Raw genomic sequence first — 17,489 nt, 5'->3', positions numbered from 1 at the left:
AACTATTATCCACACTAGGGGCTCAGAGGGTTAATAATCAGTCCTGGTACCTATTATCCACACTAGGAGCTCAGGGGGTTATTAGTCAGCCCTGGTAAGTATTATCCACAATAGGGGCTCAGGGGGTTATTAATCAGTCCTGGTAACTATTACCAACACTAGGGGCTCCGGGGGTTATTAATGAGTCCTGGTAACTATTATCCACACTAGGGGCTCAGGGGGTTATTAATCAGTCATGGTAACTATTATCCACACTAGGGGCTCAGGGGGTTATTAATCAGTCCTGGTAACTATTATCCACACTAGGGGCTCAGGGGGTTATTAATCCGTCCTGGTAACTATTACCCACACTAGAGGCTCAGGGGGTTATTAATCAGTCCAGGTAACTATTACCCACACTAGGGGCTCAGGGGGTTATTAATCAGTCCTGGTAACTATTATACACACTAAGGGGTTAGGGGGGTTATTAATCAGTCCTGGTAACTATTTCCCACACTAGGGGTTCAGGGGGTTATTAATCAGTCCTGGTAACTATTATCCACACTAGGGGCTCAGGGGGGATATTATTCAGTCCTGTAACTATTATCCACACTAGGGGCTCAGGGGGTTATTAATCAGTCCTGGTAACTATTACCCACTCTAGGGGCTCAGGGGGGTTATTAATCAGTCCTGGTAACTATTATCCACACTAGGGGCTCAGGGGGTTATTAATCAGTCCTGGTAACTATTATCCACACTAGGGGCTCAGGGGGTTATTAATCAGCCCTGGTAAGTATTATCCACAATAGGGGCTCAGGGTGTTATTAATCAGTCCTGGTAATTATTACCCACACTAGGGGCTCAGGGGGTTATTAATCAGTCCTGGTAACTATTATCCACACTAGGGGCTCAGGGGATTATTAATCAGTCCTGGTAACTATTATCCACACTAGGGGCTCAGGGGGGTTATTAATCAGTCCTGGTAACTAGTACCCACACTAGCGGCTCAGGGGATTATTAATCAGTCCTGGTAACTGTTACCCACACTAGGGGCTCAGGGGGTTATTAATCAGTCCTGGTAACTAGTACCCACACTAGGGGCTCAGAGGGTTATTAATCAGTCCTGGTAACTGTTACCCACACTAGGGGCTCAGGGGGTTATTAATCAGTCCTGGTAACTATTATACACACTAGGGGCTCAGGGGGTTATTAATCAATCAGTCCTGATAACTATTACCCACACCAGGGGCTCAGGGGGTTATTAATCAGTCCTGGTAACTATTACCCACACTAGGGGCTCAGGGGGTTATTAATCAGTCCTGGTAACTATTATCCACACTAGGGGCTCAGGGGGATATTATTCAGTCCTGGTAACTATTATCCACACTAGGGGCTCAGGGGGTTATTAAACAGTCACGGTAACTATTACCCACACTAGGGGCTCAGGGGGTTATTAATCAGTCCTGGTAACTATTACCCACACTAGGGGCTCAGGGGTTAGTTATCAGTCCTGGTAACTATTATACACACTAGGGGCTCAGGGGGGTTATTAATCAGTCCTGGTAACTATTACCCACATTAGGGGCTCAGGGCTTTATTAATCAGTCCTGGTAACTATTACCCTCACTAGGTGCTCAGGGGGTTATTAATGAGTCCTGGTAACAATTACCCACACTAGGGGCTCAGGGGGTTATTAATGATTCCTGTTAACTAGGGGCTCAGGGGATTATTAATCAGTCCTGGTTACTATTACCCACACTAGGGGCTTAGGGGGTTCTTAATCAGTCCTGGTAACTATTTTCCACACTAGGGGCTCAGGGGGTTATTAATCAGTCCTGGTAACTATTATCCACACTAGGGGCTCAGGGGGTTATTAATCAGTCCTGGTAACTATTACCCACACTAGGGGCTCAGGGGGTTATTAATCAGTCCTGGTAACTATTACACACACTAGGGGCTCAGGGGGGTTATAAATCAGTCCCGGTAACTAATACCCACACTAGGGGCTCAGTGGGTTATTAATCAGTCCTGGTAACGATTATCCACACTAGGGGCTCAGGGGGGATATTATTCAGTCCTGTAACTATTATCCACACTAGGGGCTCAGGGGGTTATTAATCAGTCCTGGTAACTATTACCCACTCTAGGGGCTCAGGGGGGTTATTAATCAGTCCTGGTAACTATTACCCACTCTAGGGGCTCAGGGGGGTTATTAATCAGTCCTGGTAACTATTATCCACACTAGGGGCTCAGGGGGTTATTAATCAGTCCTGGTAACTATTATGCACACTAGGGGCTCAGGGGGTTATTAATCAGTCCTGGTAATTATTACCCACACTAGGGGCTCAGGGGGTTTTTAATGAGTCCTGATAACTATTATCCACACCAGGGGCTCAGGGGGTTATTAATCAGTCATGGTAACTATTATCCACACTAGGGGCTCAGGGGATTATTAATCAGTCCTGGTAACTATTATCCACACTAGGGGCTCAGGGGATTATTAATCAGTCCTGGTAACTATTACCCACACTAGGGGATCAGGGGGTTATTAATCAGTCCTGGTAACTATTACCCACACTAGGGGCTCAGGGGGTTATTAATCAGTCCTGGTAACTATTATACACACTAGGGGCACAGGGGGTTATTAATCAATCAGTCCTGATAACTATTACCCACACCAGGGGCTCAGGGGGTTATTAATCAGTCCTGGTAACTTTTACCCACACTAGGGGCTCAGGGGGTTATTAATCAGTCCTGGTAACTATTATCCACACTAGCGGCTCAGGGGGATATTATTCAGTCCTGGTAACTATTATCCACACTAGGGGCTCAGGGGGTTATTAAACAGTCACGGTGACTATTACCCACACTAGGGGCTCAGGGGGTTATTAATCAGTCCTGGTAACTATTACCCACACTAGGGGCTCAGGGGGTTATTAATTAGTCCCGGTATTTATTATCCACGCTAGGGGCCCAGGGGGTTATTAATCAGTCCTGGTGACTAGTACCCACACTAGGGGATCAGAGGGTTATTAATCAGTCCCGGTTTTTATTATCCACGCTAGGGGCCCAGGGGGTTATTAATCAGTCCTGGTGACTAGTACCCACACTAGGGGCTCAGAGGGTTATTAATCAGTCCTGGTAACTATTACCCACACTAGGGGCTCAGTGGGTTCTTAATCAGTCCTGGTAAATATTACCCACACTAGGCACTCAGGGGGTTATTAATCAGTCCTGGTAACTATTATACACACTAGGGGCTCAGGGGGGTTATTAATCAGTCCTGGTAACTATTACCCACACTAGGGGCTCAGGGGGTTATTAATCAGTCCTGGTAACTATTACCCACACTAGGGGCTCAGGGGGGTTATTAATCAGTCCTGGTAACTATTACCCACACTAGAGGCTCAGGAGGTTATTAATCAGTCCTGGTAACTATTACCCACACTAGGGGCTCAGGGGTTATTAATCAGTCCTGGTAACTATTATCCACACTAGGGGCTCAGGGGGTTATTAATCAGTCCTGGTAACTATTATCCACACTAGGGGCTCAGGGGGTTATTAATCAGTCTTGGTAACTATTACCCACACTAGAAGCTCAGGGGGTTATTAATCAGTCCTGGTGACTATTACCCACACTAGGTGCTCAGGGGGTTAATAATCAGTCCCGGTATTTATTATCCACGCTAGGGGCCCAGGGGGTTATTAATCAGTCCTGGTGACTAGTACCCACACTAGGGGCTCAGAGGGTTATTAATCAGTAACGGTAACTATTATCCACACTAGGGGCTCAGGGGGTTATTAATCCGTCCTGGTAACTATTACCCACACTAGAGGCTCAGGGGGTTATTAATCAGTCCAGGTAACTATTACCCACACTAGGGGCTCAGGGGGTTATTAATCAGTCCTGGTAACTATTATACACACTAAGGGGTCAGGGGGGTTATTAATCAGTCCTGGTAACTATTTCCCACACTAGGGGCTCAGGGGGTTATTAATCAGTCCTGGTAACTATTATCCACACTAGGGGCTCAGGGGGGATATTATTCAGTCCTGTAACTATTATCCACACTAGGGGCTCAGGGGGTTATTAATCAGTCCTGGTAACTATTACCCACTCTAGGGGCTCAGGGGGGTTATTAATCAGTCCTGGTAACTATTATCCACACTAGGGGCTCAGGGGGTTATTAATCAGTCCTGGTAACTATTATCCACACTAGGGGCTCAGGGGGTTATTAATCAGCCCTGGTAAGTATTATCCACAATAGGGGCTCAGGGGGTTATTAATCAGTCCTGGTAATTATTACCCACACTAGGGGCTCAGGGGGTTATTAATCAGTCCTGGTAACTATTATCCACACTAGGGGCTCAGGGGATTATTAATCAGTCCTGGTAACTATTATCCACACTAGGGGCTCAGGGGGGTTATTAATCAGTCCTGGTAACTAGTACCCACACTAGCGGCTCAGGGGGTTATTAATCAGTCCTGGTAACTGTTACCCACACTAGGGGCTCAGGGGGTTATTAATCAGTCCTGGTAACTAGTACCCACACTAGGGGCTCAGAGGGTTATTAATCAGTCCTGGTAACTGTTACCCACACTAGGGGCTCAGGGGGTTATTAATCAGTCCTGGTAACTATTATACACACTAGGGGCTCAGGGGGTTATTAATCAATCAGTCCTGATAACTATTACCCACACCAGGGGCTCAGGGGGTTATTAATCAGTCCTGGTAACTATTACCCACACTAGGGGCTCAGGGGGTTATTAATCAGTCCTGGTAACTATTATGCACACTAGGGGCTCAGGGGGTTATTAATCAGTCCTGGTACCTATTATCCACACTAGGAGCTCAGGGGGTTATTAATCAGTCCTGGTAACTATTATACACACTAGGGGCACAGGGGGTTATTAATCAATCAGTCCTGATAACTATTACCCACACCAGGGGCTCAGGGGGTTATTAATCAGTCCTGGTAACTTTTACCCACACTAGGGGCTCAGGGGGTTATTAATCAGTCCTGGTAACTATTATCCACACTAGCGGCTCAGGGGGATATTATTCAGTCCTGGTAACTATTATCCACACTAGGGGCTCAGGTGGTTATTAAACAGTCACGGTGACTATTACCCACACTAGGGGCTCAGGGGGTTATTAATCAGTCCTGGTAACTATTACCCACACTAGGGGCTCAGGGGGTTATTAATTAGTCCCGGTATTTATTATCCACGCTAGGGGCCCAGGGGGTTATTAATCAGTCCTGGTGACTAGTACCCACACTAGGGAATCAGAGGGTTATTAATCAGTCCCGGTTTTTATTATCCACGTAGGGGCCCAGGGGGTTATTAATCAGTCCTGGTGACTAGTACCCACACTAGGGGCTCAGAGGGTTATTAATCAGTCCTGGTAACTATTACCCACACTAGGGGCTCAGTGGGTTCTTAATCAGTCCTGGTAAATATTACCCACACTAGGCACTCAGGGGGTTATTAATCAGTCCTGGTAACTATTATACACACTAGGGGCACAGGGGGTTATTAATCAATCAGTCCTGATAACTATTACCCACACCAGGGGCTCAGGGGGTTATTAATCAGTCCTGGTAACTTTTACCCACACTAGGGGCTCAGGGGGTTATTAATCAGTCCTGGTAACTATTATCCACACTAGCGGCTCAGGGGGATATTATTCAGTCCTGGTAACTATTATCCACACTAGGGGCTCAGGTGGTTATTAAACAGTCACGGTGACTATTACCCACACTAGGGGCTCAGGGGGTTATTAATCAGTCCTGGTAACTATTACCCACACTAGGGGCTCAGGGGGTTATTAATTAGTCCCGGTATTTATTATCCACGCTAGGGGCCCAGGGGGTTATTAATCAGTCCTGGTGACTAGTACCCACACTAGGGAATCAGAGGGTTATTAATCAGTCCCGGTTTTTATTATCCACGTAGGGGCCCAGGGGGTTATTAATCAGTCCTGGTGACTAGTACCCACACTAGGGGCTCAGAGGGTTATTAATCAGTCCTGGTAACTATTACCCACACTAGGGGCTCAGTGGGTTCTTAATCAGTCCTGGTAAATATTACCCACACTAGGCACTCAGGGGGTTATTAATCAGTCCTGGTAACTATTATACACACTAGGGGCTCAGGGGGGTTATTAATCAGTCCTGGTAACTATTACCCACACTAGGGGCTCAGGGGGTTATTAATCAGTCCTGGTAACTATTACCCACACTAGGGGCTCAGGGGGTTATTAATCAGTCCTGGTAACTATTACCCACACTAGAGGCTCAGGAGGTTATTAATCAGTCCTGGTAACTATTACCCACACTAGGGGCTCAGGGGTTATTAATCAGTCCTGGTAACTATTATCCACACTAGGGGCTCAGGGGGTTATTAATCAGTCCTGGTAACTATTATCCACACTAGGGGCTCAGGGGGTTATTAATCAGTCTTGGTAACTATTACCCACACTAGAAGCTCAGGGGGTTATTAATCAGTCCTGGTGACTATTACCCACACTAGGTGCTCAGGGGGTTAATAATCAGTCCCGGTATTTATTATCCACGCTAGGGGCCCAGGGGGTTATTAATCAGTCCTGGTGACTAGTACCCACACTAGGGGCTCAGAGGGTTATTAATCAGTAACGGTAACTATTATCCACACTAGGGGCTCAGGGGGTTATTAATCCGTCCTGGTAACTATTACCCACACTAGAGGCTCAGGGGGTTATTAATCAGTCCAGGTAACTATTACCCACACTAGGGGCTCAGGGGGTTATTAATCAGTCCTGGTAACTATTATACACACTAAGGGGTCAGGGGGGTTATTAATCAGTCCTGGTAACTATTTCCCACACTAGGGGCTCAGGGGGTTATTAATCAGTCCTGGTAACTATTATCCACACTAGGGGCTCAGGGGGGATATTATTCAGTCCTGTAACTATTATCCACACTAGGGGCTCAGGGGGTTATTAATCAGTCCTGGTAACTATTATCCACACTAGGGGCTCAGGGGGTTATTAATCAGCCCTGGTAAGTATTATCCACAATAGGGGCTCAGGGGGTTATTAATCAGTCCTGGTAATTATTACCCACACTAGGGGCTCAGGGGGTTATTAATCAGTCCTGGTAACTATTATCCACACTAGGGGCTCAGGGGATTATTAATCAGTCCTGGTAACTATTATCCACACTAGGGGCTCAGGGGGGTTATTAATCAGTCCTGGTAACTAGTACCCACACTAGCGGCTCAGGGGGTTATTAATCAGTCCTGGTAACTGTTACCCACACTAGGGGCTCAGGGGGTTATTAATCAGTCCTGGTAACTAGTACCCACACTAGGGGCTCAGAGGGTTATTAATCAGTCCTGGTAACTGTTACCCACACTAGGGGCTCAGGGGGTTATTAATCAGTCCTGGTAACTATTATACACACTAGGGGCTCAGGGGGTTATTAATCAATCAGTCCTGATAACTATTACCCACACCAGGGGCTCAGGGGGTTATTAATCAGTCCTGGTAACTATTACCCACACTAGGGGCTCAGGGGGTTATTAATCAGTCCTGGTAACTATTATCCACACTAGGGGCTCAGGGGGATATTATTCAGTCCTGGTAACTATTATCCACACTAGGGGCTCAGGGGGTTATTAAACAGTCACGGTAACTATTACCCACACTAGGGGCTCAGGGGGTTATTAATCAGTCCTGGTAACTATTACCCACACTAGGGGCTCAGGGGGTTAGTAATCAGTCCTGGTAACTATTATACACACTAGGGGCTCAGGGGGGTTATTAATCAGTCCTGGTAACTATTACCCACATTAGGGGCTCAGGGCTTTATTAATCAGTCCTGGTAACTATTACCCTCACTAGGTGCTCAGGGGGTTATTAATGAGTCCTGGTAACAATTACCCACACTAGGGGCTCAGGGGGTTATTAATGATTCCTGTTAACTAGGGGCTCAGGGGATTATTAATCAGTCCTGGTTACTATTACCCACACTAGGGGCTTAGGGGGTTCTTAATCAGTCCTGGTAACTATTTTCCACACTAGGGGCTCAGGGGGTTATTAATCAGTCCTGGTAACTATTACCCACACTAGGGGCTCAGGGGGTTATTAATCAGTCCTGGTAACTATTACACACACTAGGGGCTCAGGGGGGTTATAAATCAGTCCCGGTAACTATTACCCACACTAGGGGCTCAGTGGGTTATTAATCAGTCCTGGTAACGATTATCCACACTAGGGGCTCAGGGGGGATATTATTCAGTCCTGTAACTATTATCCACACTAGGGGCTCAGGGGGTTATTAATCAGTCCTGGTAACTATTACCCACTCTAGGGGCTCAGGGGGGTTATTAATCAGTCCTGGTAACTATTACCCACTCTAGGGGCTCAGGGGGGTTATTAATCAGTCCTGGTAACTATTATCCACACTAGGGGCTCAGGGGGTTATTAATCAGTCCTGGTAACTATTATGCACACTAGGGGCTCAGGGGGTTATTAATCAGTCCTGGTACCTATTATCCACACTAGGAGCTCAGGGGGTTATTAATCAGCCCTGGTAAGTATTATCCACAATAGGGGCTCAGGGGGTTATTAATCAGTCCTGGTAATTATTACCCACACTAGGGGCTCAGGGGGTTATTAATGAGTCCTGGTAACTATTATCCACACCAGGGGCTCAGGGGGTTATTAATCAGTCATGGTAACTATTATCCACACTAGGGGCTCAGGGGATTATTAATCAGTCCTGGTAACTATTATCCACACTAGGGGCTCAGGGGATTATTAATCAGTCCTGGTAACTATTACCCACACTAGGGGCTCAGGGGGTTATTAATCAGTCCTGGTAACTATTACCCACACTAGGGGCTCAGGGGGTTATTAATCAGTCCTGGTAACTATTATACACACTAGGGGCACAGGGGGTTATTAATCAATCAGTCCTGATAACTATTACCCACACCAGGGGCTCAGGGGGTTATTAATCAGTCCTGGTAACTTTTACCCACACTAGGGGCTCAGGGGGTTATTAATCAGTCCTGGTAACTATTATCCACACTAGCGGCTCAGGGGGATATTATTCAGTCCTGGTAACTATTATCCACACTAGGGGCTCAGGGGGTTATTAAACAGTCATGGTGACTATTACCCACACTAGGGGCTCAGGGGGTTATTAATCAGTCCTGGTAACTATTACCCACACTAGGGGCTCAGGGGGTTAGTAGTCAGTCCTGGTAACTATTATACACACTAGGGGCTCAGGGGGGTTATTAATCAGTCCTGGTAACTATTATCCACACTAGGGGCTCAGAGGGTTATTAATCAGTCCTGTTTACTATTACCCACACTAGGGGCTCAGGGGGTTATTAATCAGTCCTGGTGACTATTACCCACACTAGGTGCTCAAGGGGTTATTAATCAGTCCCGGTATCTAGTATCCACACTAGGGGCCCAGGGGGTTATTAATCAGTCCTGGTGACTAGTACCCACACTAGGGGCTCAGGGGGTTATTAATCAGTCCTGGTGACTAGTACCCACACTAGGGGCTCAGGGGGTTATTAATCAGTCCTGGTAACTAATTCCCACACTAGGGGCTCAGGGGGTTATTAATCAGTCCTGGTAACTATTACCCACACTAGGGGCTCAGGGGGTTATTAATCATTCCTGGTAACTATTACCCACACTAGGGGTTTAGGGGGTTATTAATCAGTCTTGGTAACTATTATACACACTAGGGGCTCAGGGGGGTTAATAATCAGTCCTGGTAACTATTACCCACACTAGGGGCTCAGGGGGTTATTAATCAGTCCTGGTAACTATTATACACACTAAGGAGTCAGGGGGTTATTAATCAGTCCTGGTAACTATTACCCACATTAGGGGCTCAGGGGGTTATTAATCAGTCCTGGTGACTATTACCCACACATGGGGCTCAGGGGGTTATTAATCAGTCCTGGTAACTATTACCCACACTAGGGGCTCAGGGGGTTATTAATCAGTCATGGTAACTATTACCCACACTAGAGGCTCAGGGGGTTATTAATCAGTCCTGGTAACTGTTACCCACACTAGGGGCTCAGGGGGTTATTAATCAGTCCTGGTGACTATTATACACACTAGGGGCTCAGGGGGTTATTATTCAGTCCTGGAAACTATTTTCCACACTAGGTGCTCAGGGGGTTATTAATCAGTCCTGGTAACTATTACCCACACTAGAGGCTCAGGGGGTTAGTAATCAGTCCTGGTAACTGTTACCCACACTAGGGGCTCAGGGGGTTATTAATCAGTCCTGGTAACTGTTACCCACACTAGGGGCTCAGGGGGTTATTAATCAGTCCTGGTAACTGTTACCCACACTAGGGGCTCAGGGGGTTATTAATCAGTATTGGTGACTATTATACACACTAGGGGCTCAGGGGGTTATTATTCAGTCCTGGAAACTATTTTCCACACTAGGTGCTCAGGGGGTTATTAATCAGTCCAGGTTACTATTATGGGGCTATGGGGGGGGGGGGGGGGGGGGTTATTAATCAGTCCAGGTTACCATGTATCTGTCCCATCCCGTTCAGCCCTCTCTAGGAGTGAAAAGACCGTCCAAGGCCTTACTGTACGTCATTCTGAGCCCAGTCGGGCCCTATTTCTCAGGCGGAGGTTTTAATCCAGTTTCATTGTGGGCCAACTCCAAATACGTCCGGGCCTGGAAGGGCGGAACCGGAGACAGCAAAGTGGGAGGGTGAGTTTATTTCATGTTATGACTAATATAGTAATGTCTATATGTAGCCAGGCCAGCTATGACATACAGCAGTGGTACAGGTAAGAGTGGGCCACATAAACACTTAAGGCACAATATATGCCCCCCCCCCCCCCCCCCATCATAGCCACCGCCAATCACAGCAGTTGAATCGTAGCCCCCCCAATCAGGGTGTATTTGTACCCCCCCCCCCCCTTCCCCCCCCAGCGTTTCCGCAATCTTGCTCCCACGCACTTTCTGTTATAGCCGGGTGTAATTATGTAACGCAGCCCCCTGGTATTTTGTGCTCTGGGTTTGCACCTTCTCATTATCACGCGGGAACATTCTGCTTTACATTAAGTGTTCATGTAGATTCCTCAGGGATCGGATCTCAGCGCTATACAATGAGAGGTTCAGGCTTGTCACGTACGTTTGGCGTCTTGTTCTTCAGGAACTACGGAAATGCGCTGTGCGCGAAGTACGAGGCTGTTGATGCCGGGTGTCGGCAGGTGCTCTGTTTATACGGAGAGGACGAACAGATCAAAGAAGTGGGGACCATGAATCTCTTCCTCTTCTGGACGAATGAAAATGGCGGTAGGACGATGCTCATATACAGTGTAACCCGCCACGGTGATAGAATCCCCCACTGTACAAAATACGGGGTTACAGACACATTTGGATACGTATTCCTGTACCCCATGTAGTTGGTTTATATACATAAGACGCTTTTAGATCTCTTGTAATTTTCGAATCCAATTTGTGGATAAGATTCCATTGTCCGGCAGAGGAAGCTCCTTTTCCAGACGCTGTGACATGTGGTCACTTTCCCAGGGTACGGCCTCCCCATCCCATAGGTGGTCCAGGATCACTCTGTTATGACTAGTGTTACATATGTATCTAGTGGACAGGAGAATTCAGTCTGGGAGGAAAGCGGGGAGGTGAGAGTTCCCCTTTATTAATTGTGATGTAATCTCTGAGCAGTGGTGCTGAGAGGAGGTCGGGTACTTTGTACCTGTTCCCAGGTCCCGCTCCCCCACTGCAGCACACCCTCTCTTCCCATCCCAGTACACGCTGCTCGGTTCCGTTGGCTGAGCGGGGGAGGGGGGGGGGTGAGAGGCAGCGGCAGTGGAAGCTTGTTTTCCCTCTCCCTGAGTGCTGAGTTACTACCCATAATAAAGAGAATTCCTAATGAACCTACAGAATGATGCCGCCAGTCACTGGTTCCCTGCGATACCCTGCCTGTGCCAGTGGCGGAACTACGAATACTGTGCCACAAAGACTTTGACACCCTCCTCCTCCATACCACATTATTGTCATGGGATCTCCCGGCTGCGGCAGTGGGTCTGTGGTACCGGCAGGGCTTGCTGCTACACCACTGATGTTCGGTCACTGCGTCCCAGCAGAAAGATGGTGTCACTGCCGGACCGTGGCTAGATTTCTCTTTCATCTATAGGGGACACTGGGAGTCATTACGATGGGGTATAGATGGGTGATAAGTGGAGCCAGACACTTAAAAGGCCATATGTATCAAGCTTCAAAATTGATAAAGCGGAGAGTTATCTCAAGCACAGAACAGTGTTAGTAACATGCCCGGGGGACAGGGCCTTTTTTTTAAATTCTAAATTAAAATCTAAAAGAACTTAAAAGCTTCTTCAACAGGCTGACTGGTTAGCCGCTGCCAGTTTCCTATGGGGGAGCTGGTCCCACTGTGGGGTCAGAGCCTGGGTCCCCAGCAGCAGGGACATCCGGTCCTGGGGACCTCACATCCTGCAGCGTTGTGCTGAAATGGAGTTCTCATGGGCACTCCCCCTGCTGGCTACCCCTGGCATATGCAGCCTGAGTTCCGCCTCTTGCATCAGCTGACGAGGAGCGGCCGGCAGCCTGCGGTTTCCAGATTTCTGCAGCGCACAGCTAGTGCAGTTGAGGCATTTTTAGGGGGAAAGGAGCCACTCCACTAATCACCTATCTATACCCCATCGAAATGACTCCCAGAGTCCCCTATGGAATCCGAGAAAGACCTTTATCGGTAAGTACCAAAAACCTGTTTCATGCACCCAGTCCCCTAACATACAATAAGCCCTACAGCAGATGGCGGACAGTAATAAACCTGCGGTACCGGGGATGTTGCACGTTACCGCATGTGCTCTCAAAGATTAAATAATTGGGGGGGTAAAACTAGTCCCGCTGTCAGCTGCTGTACTACATGAGGAACCATCTGACTGTGACCCAGTATTAGGAGATTTATAGATTATTACAGAGTAACTCAGATAATATTACTGTTATGTTTCAGAACTGGAGTTGGCCACCCCACCACTAGATGGCACCATTTTCCCTGGGGTTACAAGGCAAAGCATTCTAGATCTGGCCCGGGAGTGGGTGAGTACACGGAATATACCATGTTACACAGATCCTTATGTCATCTCCTGTTTTATCCCATTAATACAACAATCCCTACAGGGCACTCAGACTGGTAGTAACGCGCGGGTATTCCTGCTCTGTGATGGCTTTTTCTATACACGTCAGTTACTTTTTCTACTACTACTATCGTCCTTATGGGGATGTCAGAAATACCAATAATAGATCAATATTAATGTGACCATAATCCGGCATGTTGGCATATTCTGCGGCAGAATAAGGATAAGATCACGCTAGCCGAATCCTTCTCCATATCTGTTATATATTTAGCCAGATCTGTCACTCATCCCCTGTGTATATAACGCTCCCACCCAGTAGGATACACAAACCAGCCCCCCTAGGGAAAAGTGTTCTATGTGTATAACGTTGTACACACCCCACCCCCTTGACATCACCTCCCCCGCCCAGCCAGGGCTACAGTACACACCCACCATCCACCATTACTCCACAGCCACCATCCACCATTACTCCCCCCTCTGCCAGCAAACACACCCCTGCCCGGACACCCGCGACCCTCCCTCCCACGATTCGCGAGACCACTGCGACCCCCCCCCCCCCCTCCTGCGATTCACGGCAAACCCCCCCCCCCCCCCCCGCGCGATTCACGGGACCACCGCGGCCCCTCCACCGATTCGCCGCGCCCCCCGCCCGCTATTTGCAAACCCCCTCCCGCGATTCACGGCACCCCCCTCCTGCGTTTTGCCCCCCACCCCCCCTGCGATTCACGGCACCCCCGCGCCCCCCCCTGCTGCGATTTGCGGACCCCCTCCCACGATTCATGACTTCCCTCGATTCACGTCACCCCCCCGCCCCCCCTCCCGTGATTCGCGGCCCCCCACCTCCCACGATTCATGACCCCCTCCCGCGATTCGCGGACCCCCACGGCCCCCCTCCCTTCATTCACGGCACCCCTCCCGCGATTCACAGACCCCCACAACCCCCCTCCCGCAATTCACTGACCCCCAGAGGGAAACAGGCATTGATACACAAGGATATTCTTTATTGCATTAATTCCACCAGAATGTAAGGTTCCTGGTGTGCTGTATGATACGGTGACCCAGCAGTTTGGCCCGAGGTCAGGAGGATGGAAAATCTGAAAAAGAAAGAGAGGCCTGTATGTGTGGCCTGTACAGTGGGGATATGATTGGAAAGGAAATGCCCATGGTGGTGTCCCAGCGATATAAGGGCTGCCTCCATCACCCGTCACTCTGATGTAATACACATGTAAATGGGTGGTGCCAATATTTATACTCCGGGGGGGGGGGGGGGGGGAGTCACGTTCAGTATTTACATTACTCCTCACCCCATGAGATGAGACTCCACCCCTCACCATGTCCCCCCATCCCATGAGACGAGACTCCACCCCTCACCATGTCCCCCCCACCCGAGTCGAGACTCCACCCCTCACCATGTCCCCCATCCCATGAGATGAGACTCCACCCCTTACCATGTCCTCCCCACCCCATGAGACTAATCTCCACCCTTTACCATGTCCCCCCCCCCACCCCATGAGACGAGACTCCACCCTCACCATGTCCTCCCATCCACCTCTCTCCAGGGGGAGTTTAAAGTGTCTGAGCGTTGCCTCACCATGCAGGATCTGTTGTCGGCACTGAAGGAGAACCGGTTGAAGGAGATGTTCGGTGCGGGCACCGCGTGCGTGGTCTGTCCTGTCGGCAAAGTCCTGTACAAGAAAAAGGTGAGCAATGAGCATTCACAGAGCCACACCATCGGGCCCCAGCACGAATACGCTGGGAACCAATCAGTGCTGAATCAGGCCCATAGTCAGCAGTGACGATACAGGGTGTTTTATCTCCACGCTTCATGTTGGTAAATGTCAGTTTTAGGGATTATTGGTTCCTTCATCAATATAAACTGTCTGTCCTGTGTCTCACTAGAACTTACACATCCCAACTATGGAGAATGAACCCAAGATGGCCGCTCGCTTCCTGAAGGAGCTGACTGACATCCAGGTGAGGAGTCTGGTATCACTGTGCTGTTACCTCAGTCCAGGCCCCGCCATCATGTACAACAGAACTACACATCCCAGCATGCCCTGGCACAGGTTTCCCATTTCCTATTAGGAAAGATGTGGCAAGGTATCCTGGGACTTGTAGTTCCAGCTGGAGATCCACAGTCTGATCAGGCCTCAGTCCTATTCAGGACAGAGTAGAGATTACTGTAGCCACGTAAGGCGAGATGGGCACATCAGCCGGAATGTGGGCACATGGAGGTCGCGGTTTCTTATTCCATCCTGACTTCAAGATGTTTTTTAACATAGGAAAACCGGATGAAGGTGGGAACAACCCAGATGTGTGACTGGCGGTGCCCCGGATCAACACTGTAATGTTCCGTTTCTTATGCAGATACAGTGTCAGTCACACACTAAACATCACTTTACTCAGCAGAAGCTGCTTGTGCTTCGGTCTTATGCCAACCGAATTATTGCCATAAGAGGTACTTATGTAATATCTGGGCTCCCGTTTTTCTTATGAGACCGCGTCCCCTCGCCACGCTTCGGGCACGGTGGCTCGCTGCGCTCGCCACACTATATGAAATCAACTCCGTGCGTAGTTGGATAGTAGGGGTATGAAAAAATGGGGTGCATTTAACATGGGAGCCCACATAATATATAAGTACCCCATAAGAAAAATTTTGGTTTAAATCTCTAGGACGGGGGCTGGTCACTGGTGTAGTAGCCTATAGCACTGCAGGGATGGGGTATTAGTGGTTGCTTATTTAAGGAGCTGGTGTCTCCAGGCTTCCCGCCCTCCCTTCCCTTTCAGTCTTGTTGGGGTATTTGTGTTGGCTTTGTTGCTCCGGGACAGATCACCAGTGCGGGTACCGCCTTATGCGATGGAAGGTTTATGGCGACCTCTGTTGGGCAGTTGCTGTAATGACACGTGGGCCGCAGGAGGTGGGACTGACATCACAGGTGGCAACTGCTGCTTCATGACTTCTGTGGCCACATGATCAGGAAAAGGCGGGCATTCGTGCACTAGAGGTCCACGGTCCCTTCCCTATGGCTGCAGCCATCATGGCCGACACTGTGTAAATAATAACGCGGTGCTTCGCACATTTCTCCTATTTTATCCAGGGGGCGCTGATAAGAGCGACTTCTGTTTAATCACAGATTTATTTATTGATTTCTATTTTAATTATCTGCCTTGTTTGTTTGTCTTTCAGTACGGGAGAAGGGAGAGTAAGTGGACGGTGCTCGTAGGCAGCTCCTAACGACCCGACGCCAAGTCACCAGCGGGACGACGGAACGTAACCAATATAGCATTAGCTGTAGGCTCCGGAATCTAGAATCACTGCTGTGACGTGATTACTACTTTTCTCGTGATATGATCCCGTGACGTCCTTGTGTGTTGTGTTATTGTAAATGCTCAATATCTCTATCTGCAATTGTTCCACTATCGTATACTCAGGTCTTGTAGCACAAGGCTGGGACTGCAAGTTTGCTTTGGAACTGGTTATTCAGGACTTTGTGTTGGAGAACTTTTGGGGGGGGGGGGGTTATTCTGTACAGGAGAAGGAGCCGGGAAGTGGATTCTGCAGTTTTGCAACAAAACTCGGCCACAAATATTTTGTTTAAGTAGGAAGCGACGCAGCTTCTAGTTTTTCTTTTACCATTGTTTATTATGCTGGTTTACCTGTAGATTGCACTCATTTTGAATCACGGCTGCGGGGAAGCAGCCCTTCCCCAACCAACGTGTACAGCAGAAATATGAAGAGGTTGCGTAGGTTGGTCGCACACGGACAGTTATTAAAAGTTAACTTTCAATAAATTAAAACACCCTTTGTATCGTTTTTTTGTTAAATGATAAAAGGGGGGAGAAAAGAAAGAAAATAAATTGGTGGTGGTTAAAGATAGAGGTTAAAATTGGACAGAACATATATATGCTCAAGGAAAGTAAGAGTTAAGTGTTATAGATAGCACTAGTGAGATGTTCGCTGTGTGTCACTTCTATTTGTTACATAATTCCCTTTTCCGCCTACTCAGTATTGGATATATAATGCATCAGTAGTCAGCCCGCTCAAAGCAAAAGCTTCGAAAGCTAGTCTGCTACTTTCTGTGTTTGTGTGAGAAAGAGATGTAGTTCCCCTCTCTGTCAGCAGATGGCAGTGCTTTGGAGACTCGCGCCAGGTTGCGAGTCAATCGGAGATTGCGGTCCGACAGCCAATCAGGAGCGGCAGTGGTGGCTGCTAGACCGCGAGCTCTGATTGGCTCGTGAGCTGCCGCGAGATTTGTTATATCCGCGGACCTGCTGTGATACAGCCGTGCTGACCACTGCTCTCTTCCCGGCTGTCACCGCTATGGAAGAATTTGGCAACGAGCTTGA

General features: G+C 48.4%; 1 protein-coding gene across 4 annotated transcripts in view; it reads left to right on the top strand.

The window, feature by feature from the left end:
- The window catches only part of LOC146073577 (uncharacterized), a 114,860-nt gene extending 97,911 nt beyond the window's left edge, over nt 1-16,949 (top strand). For 3 of the 4 annotated variants that reach the window (XM_083180816.1, XM_083180813.1, XM_083180814.1), the window contains 7 exons: nt 10,568-10,731; nt 11,180-11,322; nt 13,019-13,104; nt 14,702-14,842; nt 15,042-15,116; nt 15,425-15,600; nt 16,330-16,949. In XM_083180816.1, the coding sequence (XP_083036942.1) occupies nt 10,568-10,731; nt 11,180-11,322; nt 13,019-13,104; nt 14,702-14,842; nt 15,042-15,116; nt 15,425-15,490 (675 nt within the window). In that variant the 3' untranslated portion in view covers nt 15,491-15,600; nt 16,330-16,949. The remainder of the gene's footprint in view (nt 1-10,567; nt 10,732-11,179; nt 11,323-13,018; nt 13,105-14,701; nt 14,843-15,041; nt 15,117-15,424; nt 15,601-16,329) is intronic. The other variant, XM_083180815.1, reaches the window with a different exon arrangement.
- Nucleotides 16,950-17,489: the final 540 nt, after the last annotated feature.

The sequence above is a fragment of the Crinia signifera genome, chromosome 4 (genome assembly GCF_055691185.1).
Source record: "Crinia signifera chromosome 4, ASM5569118v1, whole genome shotgun sequence".
Classification (NCBI taxonomy): domain Eukaryota; kingdom Metazoa; phylum Chordata; class Amphibia; order Anura; family Myobatrachidae; genus Crinia; species Crinia signifera.
The sequence above is the reverse complement of the archived record's forward strand: the minus strand, read 5'-3'. Positions and strand labels throughout refer to the sequence as shown.